Raw genomic sequence first — 18,438 nt, forward strand, 5'->3', positions numbered from 1 at the left:
CTAGATTTGACAGCAATCGGGGGAAGATCTAGCAAAGGGTCAATTTAACCTAGGGTCACAAGTACTCTAAATCCAGCACTATAATCAAAAGTAATAAGGATATCAACTACTTAAGGTTTTTAAAATTGAGGTTTTTTATTGAAAGTTTGAACTGAAGCTAAGATTTAAGTTAAAAACTGCCTATACAATCAAAAGTCTAATTTTCATTGCTGAAAGTTTTACTTTGATAGTTTGAAAGCAAATAATTAGAAATAGTATCAAATATTTATTTGTTTATGTCGGCAAAATCCAAAAACGATAGTAAACATTACTTTTGCATAGTAAACATTCTTTTTGCTTGGTAAATGAATTTTCCCAGGTGATAAATATATATCAAAAACAGGTGACTTCACAGTATTGTATTTTCATTTTTGGAAACTTAAGTCCTAACAGAAACCACTACAGTGTCCAAATATATTTAACAAACTATAGATTTTGAAGAGAAAGATGCATCTCATCAATAAAGTTTTTATCACCTATTCAGGAAAGCAGGCTTACCTTTAAATAAGTCCATAGAGACACATAAAACATCACAAAATTAAAAGTAGAAATTTTCGTGGTCACTGACCACTTTTTCAACCACTGGAGATTGGAGAAAAAGTGGTTGAAAAAGTAGTCAGTGACCACGAAAATTTCTACTTTTAATTTTGTGATGTTTTATGTGTCTCTATGGACTTATTTAAAGGTAAGCCTGCTTTCCTGTCAATTTCCTTAATAATTCCTGGCAAATGCCCTATCTTTTTATAAGATTATCACCTATTCAACTGGTATAAGCCTACAATTATGACAGAACCATTATCATACTGAGCAGAACACTGACTATGGATGAATACAACACCTATTGTTTGGTGTCAATCTGGCATTCTGCCAATTATTCAAATTAGGCAGATGGGCGTAAAACTGACATAAACAGAACAGCTGACGGCACAGCTGTCTAATATGTAACTGTTGTAACAATACGAAAATGTTGTTCAACAGAAAATAAGCCTGAACATAAGTTTGTTGGACGTTCTTTTAGAATACTCAATAGAATAATTTGAACAATGTAACCAGATAAACAATTTTGCAACAGATGATCCAATTTTGTTTTATTTTTGCAGCTTTTTAAAATGTCAAACAGTACCGACATTACTTTGAGCAGCCAAAAGAAAATTTCTCCTTTCATTACTTGAACCTTTACCCAATCTAAAATCCTTTTTGCACTTTGTTTTACTAGTTTTCCTCTATAACTTCAATCACTCCTGATTATGAATTGAATATACATGCATTACAGGAAAGTAGAAGAGACATTTTTATTTTCCATTCATGTATGAAATATGCTGTTTTTCTTTCTTACACACAAACAATTGTATCATACCAAACTGGAAAGCTAATTTATTGGGTAGAATAAATTATTTTACGTCATGATCTACTAAAAATGTATGAAGACTTAAAAATAAAGAAAACTTTAATAGTATCATATCCCATTAGGGGCTCAGTTATATTTTTTGGGTGAAAACGTTAGGCCCCTACGGCTGGGGTGTCTACTTAAGTACAAAGTTAATGATTTTGGTAAATATAAGGAGTCAAAACACTGAGATGTCCAATTTAAACATGGTAAATCAAAATTGATTACCAAAACCCTACACACATCAAAATTTTACTTACTGTATCCAGCTGTTTTGCAAAAATAAGACTACAAACATGTCAAATAACATAGAAAACATGTGAAGTATTTCCTGGAAGTTATTTAAAAATACATGCATAAACACTATAGCCCATAATGTAATGGTAAAAAATAGATATCAGAAATACTACAGCATAAATGAGTTATCAGATGCTTGCAAGTTTTCAGAATAAATCACGTAAAGTAATGAAATTGTCAAAAAATTTACTTGAGGCCTTTTTCATTGAGCTAAATGTTCTTTTGAAATATTTAAATGTTGAGAATCACACAATTTATTTTTTTTTTTTTTATAATTTAGATATTTAGGATAAAATGTAAAAAAATATTTAATGTACAAACTTATGTATATCAGCAAAAACAAAATTGAAACCTCCGAACACTTATGTGGCCTGTCCAGCTTTGGCTCAAAAAAGGTTGAAATCTTTGGGGAGGCTGCAACTGGAACCTGAAGAGATAAGAAAACTGGGCGTCTCACAGCAAAACTGAGGACTGTCAGACTCGAGTAGCGGGGTGCTACAATAGGTCAAAAGGCTGACGTATCTAGGAGTAGGATTACCCCAAGCCCCCCCCACCTCCCAATAAAAAACTTATTTTCTATTTTATTACTACGTAGGCCTAAGAGTCTCATTGCAAGCATCTGGTATAAGAAGACGGTTTCAAAAATATTTACTTCCTTTAAGGTGTTTTGTTAAAAGAGAACAGAAGGTTGAAGAAAACTAACTTGCCACTGTCTGGCAAAGTAAGAGGTAAAAATGAAAAATGTTAACTGTCCACAAATAGGGGACATCTAAACGGAAAAATAAACTATCGGTACAGGATCCAAGTGTTTTCGTTCCATCTACGGTAATAGCTTCTAATCTTCCTTATAGGAAAATTTGCTAAAAACAAATTATCTCAGCAACAAAGGTAAATATGTGAATTTTTATCACCCTGCATAGCCTACATATTCAGTTTAAAATATAGGCCTACACAAAGTATTCCACTGTCTGACTTTTTGCATAAATTATCAAGGTTTTGTGGACATTTAACATTGTCTAAGGAACCATACTACAACTCATGCACTACGAGACTCACTGTTTCATTAAATTGGTCCGAGGGCATACATTGTTCATCTTGTTATTATGGGTAATCTTGCGCAAGCCTTCCTGCCATGTCTGCCATCATGCAAAAGAAAATTAACTAAATCAAATGATGACGGGCGCAACAGTAAAACAAAATAAAAAACAAAAATGTGCAATTGAATCATGCAAGAAATAAATATTTCTTAAATATTTTGCACAAAGAGGTGGTAAACCTAGATGGAAATAAAAAGATCAAGGAGATTATCTGTATATAGGGTTAAAAACATGCTTAGTAGAACATAGAAAATGTGGAAACACATAAATAAACAAGCTAAAGGTTAAGATAGAAACAAACTGAAGTGAAAATGTGACATTGAAAACTATTTTAGCCCCCAACGTTACTTTGTGATACAATATCTTTGTTGCAATAGTTGTTAAATTTCAGAGTCTTCAATGCCTAAACAAAATGTATATATTCAGCAGTGTGTAATAGATATTTCATCCGAGGTTTCATGGTTATTCACATATATCTGAATGGTTTAAAAGTTTTTGTTGAGGTATAAGTCATTATACATAGACACAATGCATAAGGAAAACATTAAGATTATTCACAATCAAACTTATCAGACTAGATAAGCCCTTACAATAAGTTGGTTAACTAAGCATAACTGGCAGGTAGTCTATACCATGTCAAGATCTTGGTATATCATTAGGCTATGTGTCATCAAGAATTTTATTCACTATATGGCAATGATCCAACACTGGTATTTTTTTTTTTTTTTTTTTTTTAAGAGGTTGGCGGCCTCTTTTAACCTTGCATTTGCCCGTCCACATAGACTAAGCGCCTGTGCGTGGATCGTTTACAGCAAAGCAAGGAGTGAGCCGGTACAGTACAAAGGTGAACTGTAGGACTGATAAATTTTAGTGGCAGTGACCAGGATCCAAACCCACGACATCGCTGCCTTGGGCCCAAAGTCCGCGACGCTACCGACTGAGCCACCGACTCACAAATATGTATATATGAGTTGTGAAATCCATGTAACATCATGTCTTTTACTTTTAACAAATATTTCAAAAAAAATTTTGGTGACAGTAAAAAATTTAGCCTTATGAACGTTAACGCCTGAAATATAAAACCTGGTGCACAACTTAACCCAGTGATGAGTTAGCCTACCCTCATAAGTAAACAGTTTTAAAATACAATGCAAGGTATGGCATACTCCTAAAAATAAGTAGGGCCTATATGCCCTGATGGATTCAAAAATATGTAGAACATAAAAAAGTGTTGATATAATGGTTCTTTAAACCCCTTTTTTCTAGGAGAGATGAAAGTAAACTGTTTTCATTACAGAAAGAAACTCTCCCTCTGAAACAGACATCGTCCATCTTCCAAGGAAATGAACAAGACCAAGGTTCTTAAAGAAGCAAATCATTTTAAAGAGAGCTGTAATTTGAAAGTTCTGTTTTTTCACCCAAAGCCTAGCCACCCATTTAAAAAGTAGCCTAAGTGAATTACTCTTTTGTTTATTAACATTTTTAGCTGGCTTTGTACACAATGTTGTGTAGATTTTAAAATTAAAAACCACCCTGAAAAAAACACCTTGAGACTTCCCAATCACATAAAAAAAATAATAACTCCAAAACTCATCAAAACCAAAGCACACCTCAGCTAACGATGAATCTAGGATTTACATGAGATGAATAAAAAAAATTGAAAACAAGTAAAACAATCGATGAACACAGATTTACAACATTTCATGCTTCAAGGGAAACATCCTGTCCTAGGTCTAGTCTATCAAGGACAACGGACAACCATGCTGCGACTTACTGTTTATTCAGACAGGTCATGGGGCAAACATTGTTAGCTTTAACGTTGTGGGTTATTTGCCTGAGTCCGTCTAACCAAGCCTAAACAAATACAAACACTGAACTGTCACAATTCTTGTGCTGAACCAATGTCCATGCATTTTTATTCAGGATTAAGCGAGTGGCTGAAAACTGCCGCTGTTCAAAACATATTGTGGATCTGCAAAAGTTACGGATTTTGACACGGTTAGACAATTACGTATTAAACAAAACAATTTTAACCAGTATCAAAATTATGTTAATTTTCACCATGGTTGGAAATAAATTTTTGTGTTTATTTTAGCCTGGTGACTAAATGTACCTATATTTATTTACTGGCAATGTTATTATGAAGGAAATAATGTTGTGTGTATTGTGTCGTTTTACCTACCTCAACCAGCCTATCTATCGCCTATCAATCACCTATTTTATCTATCAATAAACAAGCCTATTAAAAATAATTTGCATAATCTGCTTTGCCTCTCATTAAAATTGAACTGTAGTTAATGTTCCAACCGATGGTAATCAGCTGTTAAATTAGTACAATTCACATCTGAAACCGGCAAGGCAAGTTGGTCTGCAAATCTGGGCCTTTGAAAGCAAAATCTAGAAATTAATCAAAGGCTAAGGTGCAAAGCTCTAAAGGAAATAACCTTTTTAATTACCCTTTGCCCTTCTGCTAGATTATAAGCTTTAAAATGACACTTCAATCATAAGAATCGGTTAAATAGGACGGGTGAAAAAGGGATGTTACACAGAAAATCTATTAGCCTAGATAGATATTGAAAGGCAAATTATTTGAAAACTGTTTTATTTAAAGCTGGGGCCTACACAATGAAGTTTCTGATTGTTAGTGCCTATAGCTGGTACTCAGTGAATTTGTACATCATGTGTTTGTTATGAGTGCTATACTGATTTAGTGATCGAATACCATGCATAAGAAAGTTAATGTTAATGAAGCGGTGAGGTTTGTCGCATGTGTAGAAACAGTTTTTTAACACTTCTAAAAACTTAACTAAAAAATTATGGTAACCAAATTTTTTTGCTTATTGCTTTGTTGGTCATTGCTTTGCTATTGTGATTTAATTTGTAAACATTTAGATTGACGGGATAAGATTGTCAATCGTACATAATACATCAAGAATGTCCCTCCAATTTTACAGCTGTTTTAACTTCTTACTTTGGTTTACGATTAGGCAATAATTCTACAATCTGATCCAACTGTATAATTATAACCCTGATAAATTATATTTTTAAAATAGTTAAAAAATACTTGGTCAGAGAGGGTTAGAAGAACAAATCATTGAAAGAGCAGCTGAGTTTACTTAAAACAATTCAAATTTCAAACTAAATTTCTTTAAACATTTTACCACATAAGTTTGATCGTCCAAAAATCAGATAGGTAGTTAATTCCTTTAGTCCTTCAACAACAAATGCGAAAAAATAGTTCGAACTAATTCAGCAACACCCCTAGTTCACAAACAGTTTCAAACAACTTTTTAATTGTTGTATTTGATAGATATTTTGTGGCTTTTATTATTTAAATCAAATCAATCCCTTACCTTGGCAGTCGCCGCATCAGGGCAAATCACATGTTGATAGTTGATATTTATGTAGTCAGTTCCACTACAGATTGTGAGAGATTTTTCCTCTAAATTTTCCCCATGCTTGTTCACTAACTGCTGAAGTAGGCGAGAATCCTAAAACATTAACAAAATTAATAATGGAAAATTGTGTTTTCAAGTGCTATTAATTCTATCGATGCAACATTTTCTTGTTTATATAGACTTTTAAGCTCATATCATACGAGCGCTATTGCCGTCGCGCAGATGCCGTCGAGATAAAACCTGAAAAAGTCCATAGTAGGCCTATTATTAGAAGAATTCAAGACGATAGGGATCCCATTCTTCACGTCTGTCGCCGGACAGTTTCATCTGATGTTCCAGGACCACAGGAAGTATGAAAAGATATTCTTTTGTTACTATCGAATGTCAGTTGATTATTTTGCTGAACTCCTTACTGCCTTGTGTGAGAAAATAAGAAAGCCAGACACAGTGATGATGATAACTCTGAAAAGGTCTTCCAGTTGATCTGCCAGTAGTGGGTGGCAAATACGTACCGCTAGCGCTCCGTATGACCGGGTCCCATGTCACTAGCGTCGCGTTGCTAATGCGACCGTCTACGTTACACAGCGCTCAGCGTCCGGCTGAATGCGGACTCGCCAACGACATCGGCGTCTGTATGACTAGCTTCAGTAGAGCCTCAATTCCGGGTTGGAGCGGCATCAACGCGGCGGCAATAGCGCTCGCATGATAAGGGCCTTAGAAAATTTAAAATCCTTCACAATCAGGATGAGACAATAATAAGGAATGACTTGATCAAAATTATATTATGTCATAATATAAAATCTCATATTTACAACTCTGCCGATATGTTTTAAGCTTTCAGAAATTATAGATTAAAGAACTGTAGGGGCCTACTGTAGGCCTACTACAAAAGTATTTTAAAATCCATAATATAGTTAATTTAGACATTAGTCTTCAGGCAAAACTCATTGATTACTTACTTTTGGTAAACCACCGGCGCGAATATCACTAACTTGACACAGCTCAATAACATCTCCTTCCTGAAAAATAGTGTTTTATGTCAAGTCAAACTAAGGACCGAGAATCACGCACAATCCAATCAAATCTACACAAAATCCAATGCCTATCCAAACTAATATACATTTTGATTAACATACTCTTTTCATTTTTCAAACAGAAACTACATATGATGTCATCTACAAACAAGTTTTTTTTATGTCACAACTTTATATTCTAAAATACTAGAATCTATCCCGGAACTGTTTTGTACATTACTGCAGGCTAGTCCTAGAGGGTCGTGGCATTATCACACAGACAAAATCCATTGGTGATTGGCAGAACTTGAACCTCAATCTCCGAAGCCCCGCGATCTACTACTAGACCAGCTGCCTACCAGAATTGATTAGGATGCATTTTGGTTTCCTTTGACACACTCGTAACAAAGCAATCATAGTTTAAATACTACACAACTTGTTGTCTGAGTTTCAACTCCAACACATGACGGAGGACAGATTTTATCTATAAAAAAAACTAAACATTGAGTAAGCTTTCTTAGTTACCTTTCCATCGCTTTTCCAAAAAATGAAGAATCCATACTCGTCAACCTTGAACATGCATGCAGGTTCAGACTCCGAGGAATCCTTCTCCTCTTGCCAGCGGTCAAAGACGCATCCCTGGAGGAGGGGTTCAGGCACAGGGATGTGCCAGTTAAATTCAAACTTCTTTGTCATGGTTGCTGCTTAATCCAGGCTGCTTCCTGAAATCATCAGTTTAAAAGTAATTGATCACAGCATATGCTAGCACTATGAGATAATATTGTGACAGCTATGGGGAGGGGAAGCCACAATCACGACTAAGCCTAGGTATGGTTTGCGGGTGATGCGCTATGGGACCGAGAGACAATCGCACCCCTCTCCACCTACCTTGAGGGTTTTTTCTCTTTTCGCTAACAACAAGCCTAAAACCACTTGTGCCCGAGCCCGCCTGGCCCGGCGGCACTTATCGCAACCCTTGATCCCTTAATTTCTCACTCCTACTGCTCTCCTGAGGACCCGACTGTCCCACCGTCTACAATGTTATCTGAATTGCACGGAATGCTGACACCTCTTGTCAGCAGAGCAATAAAGCAACACAGATTCCTTGCCACAACCAAACTATCAAAAGTTATTGCAACCAAGGCATGTACCGAATACTTTGTGACACAACAAAACACAAATAAAGTTGCTAAATAATGCTAGCCAGTGGAGCATCACTTTTTTGCCCCTATTGGTTATGGTTCAAACTTACTACAACTGCAGGGTTAGTATCCAAAAAAATTCATCCTGGAAGACTTTCACCGTTACAACAAACAAGATAAACTTACACAAAATCACATAACATGTTCCAAGTTATAGGCTATGTTATGTTTATAAACATAAGCATTTTATTGCATAGGTAGAGGTTAATTTTCATTAGGCTATAAAAATTCAGCCTCTAAATTAGGCCTAATTGTTAGGCCTAGGCCTAATAATTTCTTAAAATCTTGTTCGCTGAGAAGGCCTGAAGAAGGATGGATAGTAAACTTATATATTGGTACATACAGTAGTGGTGGTTTTCATATTTTTGCGATTCTGTTGACCCTGAAAGTGGTGGTTTTTTAAACTAAGTTATCTCCTAAAATGTTATTTTAGAATATTATAAGACGAAAACCGTTTTATATACAAACCCAAAATTGAAATCAAAGGTTAAGAGACAAGAGAGAGGTTCAGATGGGAATATGGACAGGACAAGTCTAACATGTAGTTGTAACAACAACCCATGGAATTAGTAGGTAAGGGGTGGAAGTTGTGACGTTTTCCTGTTGCCAACATACGTTTATTTAGGCCTAATATGTCTCTTTTATTAGATTACATTACATCAATAAATAAATTATTGTCTAGGAAGCTGAGTGGTTAAAATAACTTAGTGTTTGCCTTCAAACCTGAAGGTGTAGAAATAGGTGTAGACCTATTTCATGACTTGAATAAAAATGTAGGTTTAAGCTTAAATCTTTACTTAAAACCCTAACTTACCAAACAAATGAAATACAAATTGATTTGTGTGATTAGCACTTGTTAAAAATTAAGTTTTAATTTTCGGCCAAAGACATCTCTGTCAGACATAAAGTTAATGGATGTTTTTGGTAGGTTTGGAGTTAGACCTAGCATTAAGTTAATAAAATAACTTATAAGTTACTTTAGAGAACCAATTAGCCTAAATGAAAAAAATGTGAGAAAATAGACACTGTCTAACTTATTAACTTAATTTAGGTAATCTAAAAAATAAACATAGTCATGAATAGCCTGAGGTGAATGTATTAGGTACAAGCACAATTTAACATAATAAAACAATAGGTACATGTAGGCTACTGTTGGGAAAAGTTCAGGAGCTAGGAAGTGGTAAAATGGAATTGTTGTTTTGCTTACCATGACTAGGTTTATTTTTAATTCAGTAAGGATTAAGACCATTAAGACTAATGAGGAATGCTACGATCAAATTAGGTCAACTAAAACAATACTTGTACGGTACGTAAGTATACCCTATTATCTATATTATTACACATTATTTACATTTTAAAAGTACTGCAAAATACAGTTCTAATATATATAGAATATTTAATGTCTACAGAAATTATTAATCCGATTAAACTCAAATTAGCTGTACTTCTAAACGTCAATATTACATGTATGGATGTCCCTCCCATAGGCCTATTACAATCTCTATATTCAATTCACTTACAAAAAAATACAACTACACATTTAAGACATACCTAAAATGAGGGTGATATAAACCTTTATTCTTTATTTTCGAAATAAGTTAATGTTAATGAATTAATTTCTTTATACATGTTAACAACAAAACCCCAAACACACCAAACTCAGCAGACCGAACGAAACAACGAAACTGCGATTTTGACAACCATTTTGACAGTTACATGTTTGCCAACAATAAAATTACCTGAACAAAATTTCCCACAAGGAGTAAGAGCTCAGAGCAATAAAACAACATGAAACACCTTGTTACATTGAGATGTATATGTAAACAAATCACACCTGCATATTATCATGGTGGAAGGAAAAAACACTTTTTTCCTTCCACCATGGCATATTATTGTATTTTGTAATATTATGATCATTGTTTTAACATATCAACAGAACACTCCTTACTAATAGTTTTGTTTTTCTCTAAAAAAGTCCCCATATTGATTTTCTACAAAACATATAATTATTTAGTTCTTGATTTATGTTTGCAATATCCGTAACCAAACATAGGTAGTAAAAATACCATGACATTTTTAAGACGGTGGTTTGCTTTTTTACACGATTAGTATCACCAAAGATTACATATGCTGGGTATCACCCACCCTTTAAATATAGGGACTCTGATTTTTGTCATGTCACCTCCAGGAAAGGCTAGTTGAGGATTTGCCACACAAAATGTTGGTCGCACAAAGCAAGCAGGCCGAAGCCCATAGAACCAATAGTCACAGGTAGATGGGAGATTGATGGCGCACTTCCACCTCTCCGAGAGCTAAACACCCCACTAACCTGGATGGAGGAATGTCACTGGAGGTCCCCCCTAAGGGGCTGGCACTTAACAGACGTCCATGACTATGGCCTACTTGAAATGCCGATTCCAAAATACCGGACAGTTACCGGTACCTCCCCTTTGGGGGCTTAGCAATTGCTATTAGCACTTGGAAGGACTGGCTAAAGTCCTTGTAACACTTTAGATATTTGTCAGCCAGTCAAAAGTACCTCAGCAGATTTTTTCTTGCTGTCTACACTGGTGCATTTTAAAATAAAAAATGTACAGGAGTGTTTAAACATTTTTAGGAAAAGCCATTCATGATTTGTGAATGTGGCAGTAATCAAACACGTCCCTCCTTTCGCAAACCTTTAAGCAATATTCTTTTTACAATGTAGTACGGTCCTTGTATTTCTTCAGTTTCTTGAGAAACATTTTTGAATTATCGACTGTTTGCGTCTGCATGCCCCCAAGTGATCACAGCCACTTATTGATGAAAACTTGTTTTCTTACCTTTGTGTACCGGTCCTGATAATATAAATGGGCCTTTAAACAGAGAGGGAATGAAGTGGATCAAAACAGAACGTTCTATATATTATTATGTTACATTTTTGAAATATAAGTTATGGACTTCACTGTGAAAAGTGAGATTTTAAAAGTAAATAAAATCAACCTTTACAAATTTAATGGAAATTTAGATGGAGATCTATTTACAAAGTTGTTAGTTGAAACTTTTAAATATTTTAAAATCTCACTAGGCGTAGAAATAAAAAAAAGTCCACAGGACTTGGGACTTTCACCCCAGTACAAAAAGCATGAACCAATTTCAACAAAATATTAGTTTGAAATGTTGACAACTTCAATCAGGAATATACTTTTAGTGACACAAAATCATACTTTGATGCTGTACTCACCTCACTAACACAAAATGTCAAACTAACCTTGTTACTTTAGGATGAATTATGAAGATGCCCATACATTATTTAAATAAGACCACTCCCATGTTTAATTGGGACAGAGCTATAAAATGTTCACCAGCAAAGATGTCGCTGTATTGATTCAATTTTTTTTAGATTTAATTATATCAATACGATGGCTGGGAAAAATTCTGAGGATACAAGTAAAAACATGTATGGCCATAAAAAGATTGGCGATGTGTGTTTAAAACAATATCGTAGTGAATGAACTGCAAGCTGAAGTGTACCTTGTGAATTAACTAATGAACAATACTGGCTATGGGTAGCTGACTAGCTGCTGTATAATGCTAGCCTAAATCTCAATATGTTGTCGGATTAACCTTGATAAAAGTCAGTGTCAGTAGCTTTTTGATGGTGGACTCGGACTGTCCCTGATCATTGGGCTCTAAAAATAAATGATCCTGGCTAATGAAACAGCTGACCCTATTCCAGTAACAAAGCTATACTAAGATATTTCACGCCCATCCTTCATATTTGTGTTAAAAAGGTCATCTAGGTGTCGATCCCCATCAAATATGATGATGATAAAGACAATGGGTTTAATAAGGTGTCCATCAAGACCAAAATATCTACAAAACAATATAGTTCCTGTTTTTGAGAACTTTCCTTATCACCTCAGGCCTCAAAACATTATATCTTTCTCCCCTCTCTGTGGTGCTGTGTGTGGAAATGTGTCGCAGCTCTGTGGTGTGTGTTAATTCATTCAAACAGCACAGCTTATAGTTTGGAGCACCCAGTCACAATCGAACGAAAATTAAGGAAATCATCGGTAATTCTACAAGAATACTCTATACACTAGGATTTGATGGTGCTTCTGTACCAGCAGGATTCAGCATGGCACAAATACATCAGGGACCAATCATAACAAGACATACGGGGGACTAATCATATTAGGAGTAGGACGGGGGCCAATCATAACAAGACATAATACGGGGACCAATCATGTTAAGACACAATACATTGACCAATAATAAGACAAATTTTTGTATAGGCCTACAAGGAAAATAAAACTAAAATCGTGTACTAAATTACATTTATTTTTCATAATAATTTATATTAAGGCATTGGAAATGACCTTTATCTATATAAATTGCCTTACATTCATAGAATGTTAATATATCTATCTATGTATATATTTATAGGCTGAAAATTCCAATGTACAACGCACAAGACCGAAATATAAACAGTCGAAAACACTGATTGCAATTGTAAATGGAACTTATAGGAGCTGTAGCTCATGAGACTTAAGATACGTAGGACTAGAGTCAAGTAGGTGTTTGCACCTAGATATTGTCAATAACAGGCGTTGGAAGAATCAGATAAAACATAGCACTTGTCCAATAGGGAGGGTCGGTGAAAGAGCACATGTTTATTGATAAATTTAAAATAAAAACTAATACAAGTTGACAACAGACCTGCAATAAAAAAGTACAGTTTTCTCAAATTAAATAGGTACACATCACAACAAAGGGAGTAAATAATTTAAATGAACACATTATTTAAAAACTTTGGTTAATTAGTTAGAACCATTAGATAGAATTACATAAGTTCGGTAGTGAAGTTAGGACGTGAGTTTTCTCTGTCGACACTTAAATAAAAGTTATTTGGCTTAAATAACAAAATACTAGAATTGTTAATCATGTTAGTTAGTACTAGGTAAAAGATACATCGTGTTTTTTTTTAGTTTGCATCATAACTTTGGTGTTGTTTTTATAGTCAATAAAAAAATGACAAACGATTACATAGTAGCCTACATAACCTGTTTTAGTCATACAATGTAAGTACTGCAACACATCATGCTTGTAAAAATACAAAAAAAGTGTACAAAAATAAATTAAGAAACAAAACGACGATTATATGTGTAAATAAAATCATGAAAATAAGCACGCACGCGTCTACCATTATTGCTAGTCCGTAAAAGGTAACTAACTAAGTTAAAATCAGATCTCAGCCTATCCTAGGCATAACCTTAACACCACTTGGGATGCCATGTGAGTATTACCAGGCAAAGAGTAACATAAGCCTAACATAGAGGAATATTTTGAAATTATAGTGTCAGTAGATTTTAATAGAATTTTCTAGTTTTGTCAACAAATGGAAGTACTGTAGTCCACTATTTCAACTTCTAACGTAAAGAGATTTCATTGTTAAATCTTGTACCATTTGAAAAAAAACTGGCTTGGTCGAGGGACTATGCAGTTGAACTACTTAATTTTTTTTACAATGCTCATATAATGTTTGTCCTGATCATTAAGAGTTTAAAAACCTTCAAAAATTATACAATTAGCATTACACAATTTTACAACAAATATTAAATTCAATTGCCTTACTAATTGAATTTCAACACAATACTTGGACATAATAATGATGCTTTACTATGTTTACGTTTAAAAAGTAAGTGGTACAATTTTCTAACCTGGGGAAGAGACGGGTCCCCCGGTCCAGGAAGACTGAAGCCTACGCTAAGGCTTCACTCACTCAGTCACTAAGCACACTAACTCAATTTGCCAGAATCAATAACGGCTTAGCCAAGGACGGCATTACAAAAGCAAGCAGGCACTTCCTTTATAGACCATTGCATTGATATGCGACAGCTGACGCGGTTATGAAACATATCAGGACACCTTTCTCTTTACAACTCTACAACTTTGTCTTATTGTTTTGAAAGTTTATAATTTAGGTAATGTATGCATTATTTCTTTTACCAAGGGAGGGTATAAGATTTTTAAGACTTGTTGGCAAAATCAAATTTTCCATTCACTTAATTAATTTTGAAAAACATTTTTACAATGTATAACTTTGAAATAGCTCAGTAAATTTAAATGTATTCTAATTATTTAGTATTTTTCATACTTGATCAACAGCTTAAGTTTGATCCGAATATCTGGGTCATGGCATTATCATAAAAGTACATTGCTACTGACGATCTGCACGATTCTAACCCACGATTTCAGGACTGAAGTCCCGCGCTTTAATCACTAGATTAGCTTAGGCTTAACACAATTATTTATCAGCTTCACTTAAAATTAAACTGAAAAAATACAATCCATTCACAAATTCTGACACTACAATTTCAAAATCTATAGACATAATCAAAACGATTAAACGTAAGAAACCATCTTTATGGTTTAAAGCTTCACAACATAACATACATTCACTTACAAAAATATCTTTCTCAAGCAGGTAATCAGTAAAGAACAGTTTTCCTCAAAGTGTATAATATCTACAAGAACTAATAATCACTTTAGCTGCAAAGTAAAATTATTTATAAAAATAGTTGCCTTCCAACACCTCTAATGGACCGACGAGGCGTAAAGTTGCTGTACATTATTTTACAATAGGCTTAACAAGAAAGTACATTCAAGTAGCAAACAAAAAAATAAAATAAAAACCTGTATTGTTAGCACGGATGATGTTCAAAGCACTTCAGCAGTAGAAAAAGTCAATTTATACAATGTTCAAAGCCCTCGGAATCACCACTTCAGACGGCCCGGAGAGTAACTCTTCCAAGGTTCAATCGATTTTATTTACCGCCTTAATATCATATAATACAGTGCTGATACTTGTGCTGGCTAAACACAGCTAAGTTTAGATTCTATCAAAATTTAGACCTAAATAAAAGTGACTTTTGAGTCTAAAACAATTGTTGAGTGCCAACTAAGGTATTTTTTTATCAAAATTTACACTTTTCTGAAGAGGATATAATCCTCGAACAGCCTCAGTCCGGTGGAGTTTCGGCTCCTTGGTATGAAACATCGTGAAACAAACGAATCCTGAAACACCTAACCACTAAAACTTCCCTTTTAAAGGCAATCGTGTTGCTAATTCCACCTTTACCATAGCTCAAACCTGATCCTAATCCCAAAACAATCTACAACTCAAAGTAATACATTTTCTTATGATTCAAAAGTACTGTAGGATTAGTTCATTTACAAATTGTTCCGAGCAGTGTGATGTGGTGAGTCGTTCATATGAGGTGTTCCGAGGGCAGGGGAGGGGGTGATGTTTATTGTCACGTGTCGAGTGTTCGCTTCTTGCTGTCGGATCGGCTCAGCTGGTGGTCCGGTGTGGCCTTGAGGATGTCCGGTTGTGCGCCACGTGACAGCGTGCCGGCCAGTGGTGTGCCACCGTGACCCAACGCGTTCATGTAGTCTGCTATCAGCACCGTCACTTCTAAAATCTGTAAAACAAAGTAAAACTCATGTAAAATTGTGATAAAAATTAACCATATTATTTTGAATTCTTCAGTTTTCTTTAAACTCTTAAATTTTCTTTTTTCCAGCAAAGCCAACTACGATTCTTAAAAAAAAACAATAACTGCCACGGTAAAAGTCCTTCAAACTTGAAGCAGTTACGTAATGTCAATTAGGATCCTCAAATAAAAAATATATTTACTATGTAGTAAATAGTTGGAAGCATCTGGTACTGGACTCAAGTGAACAACTTTATTTGAAATTTAAAAAAGCATATAGTCATAATAATTGAGAATGTGCCTAGGCAGCAAGAAAAAATAAGTATTTTTGGTGACTTTTTTTACATGGCTTGAAATTCATTTTAAGTAGAACATCACTTGTGAACCTCACAACCCCCCCCCCCCCCCCCTACACCCAACAACCACCCCTCACACTTGTTCAAACACAAGAGTCCTTGGAGGCTAGCGGCCATCTTGGATAATTTCAAACAATTGCTGAAGGGTTATTTATCGTCCAAAAATATTTTTCAACCACCAAATATACTTTGAGATTAGAAATGTTCTTTGTAAGTTTGAATTTTTCTCCAAGGGAGTCCATGGAGGCTAACGGCCATCTGGATTTGCCCGTCATAAAAGTTAATGTTAATTTCGTTAATTTCAAACAGCCGCTGAAGAGTTATTTAAAATTTACCATCTCAAAATATTTTTTCAAATACCAGAGGGATTGTAATTTAAATATCTAGTATAGTGTGGGATTAGAAATTTTCTTTGTAGTTCTTTCATTGTTTTACGAGTTAGAACGTCTTGGCTCCAAAGACTCTTAATTTGAGAGTGAAGGCAGTGGAGCAGTAATCCTCGCTCTCTCTCTCTTTCTCTATGGAAAATATTTCAAACTATTTTTTAACAGTGAATTCCCAAATACAAAGTATTGAACGTATTTACCGTTCTTTTTTGTGTGAAACACAACCTTTAGCCTACATGAGGAGGGTTGAATTGTTCATACAACTAATCAGGATTAAATATATACAATTAATTCAATTGTACCTTTGGTTTACTAAGGGCGAAGAGAAGTTTCTGAGAGCCGAGTCCCTCTTCAGCACTGACCACAAGCATAAAGTCGTCCTGGCAACCTCCGAACGTCAACACTGCCGTGTATGGATACCTATAAAAATCATAGCAATATTTTAAAATTAGTTCATAGAATTCAGAATTAAAAAGCGAAAAGATTACAAAATGTTGCCAATTTTCAAACGCAAAACTGAACATGCATGGCAGAGATATTTTATTTACGGATCTGTAGGTCATTGATGTTCTCGATTTTGTCTTGACCTCCTTAGATGTTCATAATTTCAAACTGATTTGGTTTGAGATAATGTACAATATAGCACATTGTAGTATACTGATCTGAAATTTTTTTAATAAGTACTTTTCAAAGCAACTTTATTTTGGCCTGATATCTCCATGGGTCAACCCAAACTGAAATAAAAAACTAAGCAGCAACTCTATTCGTTACTATTTAACAATTAATTAACCATGGTTTGATCTACAACATAAAAGCAAAGCAAACAAAATATTTTCACTTTTTGAGGGCTGGGAAGGGGGGTGATTTGGCATAAACAATAAACATCAATCTTGAATTTGTAAACTTGGCTTTTTTATGAAATAGAACTGTATGAAATTACGGTACAACTTTTTCAAAGAATTGCAAGTCAAGAACAAATTGGAGGGTAAAATGAAAATAGAAATGTAAGCAATAAAAATGTTGGTAAAGATTTTGGTTCTCAGCTGAAATAATCTGTGCGTCACAGCTAGTGGGAGAAAAGTTGCAAGAGATATGATATGATAAAAAAAAATGTATGTAACACTAGTTTACCTGGCGATCTGCTGCATACACGCAAGGTCCAGCAAAGTAACGGCGTCCTCTGCTATAGCCAGCCACACGACCTGCGGCTCGGGCTGCTTCCACTGTTGACATTACGATCATTTAGTGATTTTACAAGTTAAGTTTCAATAGATGGTGTCACTGCATTTGGAAAACTTAGCTTTGACATTAGGTTATTAAAAACGTTCCAATTGTTTCAGTTATGATTTTTTAGTGTGACAGGTTGTGTGAAAATAGATAGATGTATTGCTTGCTTATTTTTTTTATTGAATGCTGTGATTTATTAGGAACTAGTTTTGGTTGTTTTGGAACAGTTGCACAACATCTGTGGAATTAGATACAGCTGTTTTGAGAAATTTGTCAAATAAAGCAGACAATGATCCATCAACAAAAATGTTCACTTTAAAAAAATTGGCTGTTATAGTCATATTATGTTTAAGAACAACTAATTTCAATACTAGTACCATACTCTTTTTTGATGTCACTGATGAATTTATTAGTAGAATAATTGACAGAGTATCTCCATTGAACATTTTTGTTGTACTCTTCAAAGGAAAAAAACAATGGTAAAACGTTTCATAAATTCAAACTTTTTTGAAGCCAAAATTTAAGTGAATTTAAAAGGAACATCACAGAGTTAACAAA

At 34.6% G+C, this 18,438-nt stretch overlaps 2 protein-coding genes across 8 annotated transcripts in view; both read right to left on the reverse strand.

The window, feature by feature from the left end:
• The window catches only part of LOC128985468 (1-phosphatidylinositol 4,5-bisphosphate phosphodiesterase), a 34,411-nt gene extending 18,730 nt beyond the window's left edge, over positions 1-15,681 (reverse strand). Inside the window, exons 1-5 of one of the 3 annotated variants that reach the window (XM_054404968.1) lie at positions 14,136-15,681; positions 7,757-7,953; positions 7,178-7,237; positions 6,174-6,311; positions 2,780-2,859 (exon numbers count right to left, since the gene is read on the reverse strand). In XM_054404968.1, coding sequence (XP_054260943.1) covers positions 2,780-2,859; positions 6,174-6,311; positions 7,178-7,237; positions 7,757-7,927 — 449 coding nt within the window. In that variant the 5' untranslated portion in view covers positions 7,928-7,953; positions 14,136-15,681. Of the gene's footprint in view, positions 1-2,779; positions 2,860-4,594; positions 4,675-6,173; positions 6,312-7,177; positions 7,238-7,756; positions 7,954-9,984; positions 10,129-14,135 lie in introns of those variants that run through there. The other 2 variants (XM_054404966.1, XM_054404967.1) reach the window with 2 other exon arrangements.
• Positions 14,921-18,438, reverse strand: part of LOC128985466 (uncharacterized protein CG43867) — a 424,696-nt gene continuing 421,178 nt past the window's right edge. For all 5 annotated transcript variants that reach the window (XM_054404962.1, XM_054404961.1, XM_054404960.1 and 2 more), the window contains 3 exons: positions 17,785-17,876; positions 16,956-17,073; positions 14,921-15,899 (listed from right to left, as the gene is read on the reverse strand). In XM_054404962.1, coding sequence (XP_054260937.1) covers positions 15,732-15,899; positions 16,956-17,073; positions 17,785-17,876 — 378 coding nt within the window. In that variant the 3' untranslated portion in view covers positions 14,921-15,731. The remainder of the gene's footprint in view (positions 15,900-16,955; positions 17,074-17,784; positions 17,877-18,438) is intronic.

This window comes from Macrosteles quadrilineatus, unplaced genomic scaffold, assembly GCF_028750875.1.
Source record: "Macrosteles quadrilineatus isolate MER2022 unplaced genomic scaffold, UCM_ALF_1.0 Scaffold_2__2_contigs__length_208266976, whole genome shotgun sequence".
Taxonomy (NCBI): domain Eukaryota; kingdom Metazoa; phylum Arthropoda; class Insecta; order Hemiptera; family Cicadellidae; genus Macrosteles; species Macrosteles quadrilineatus.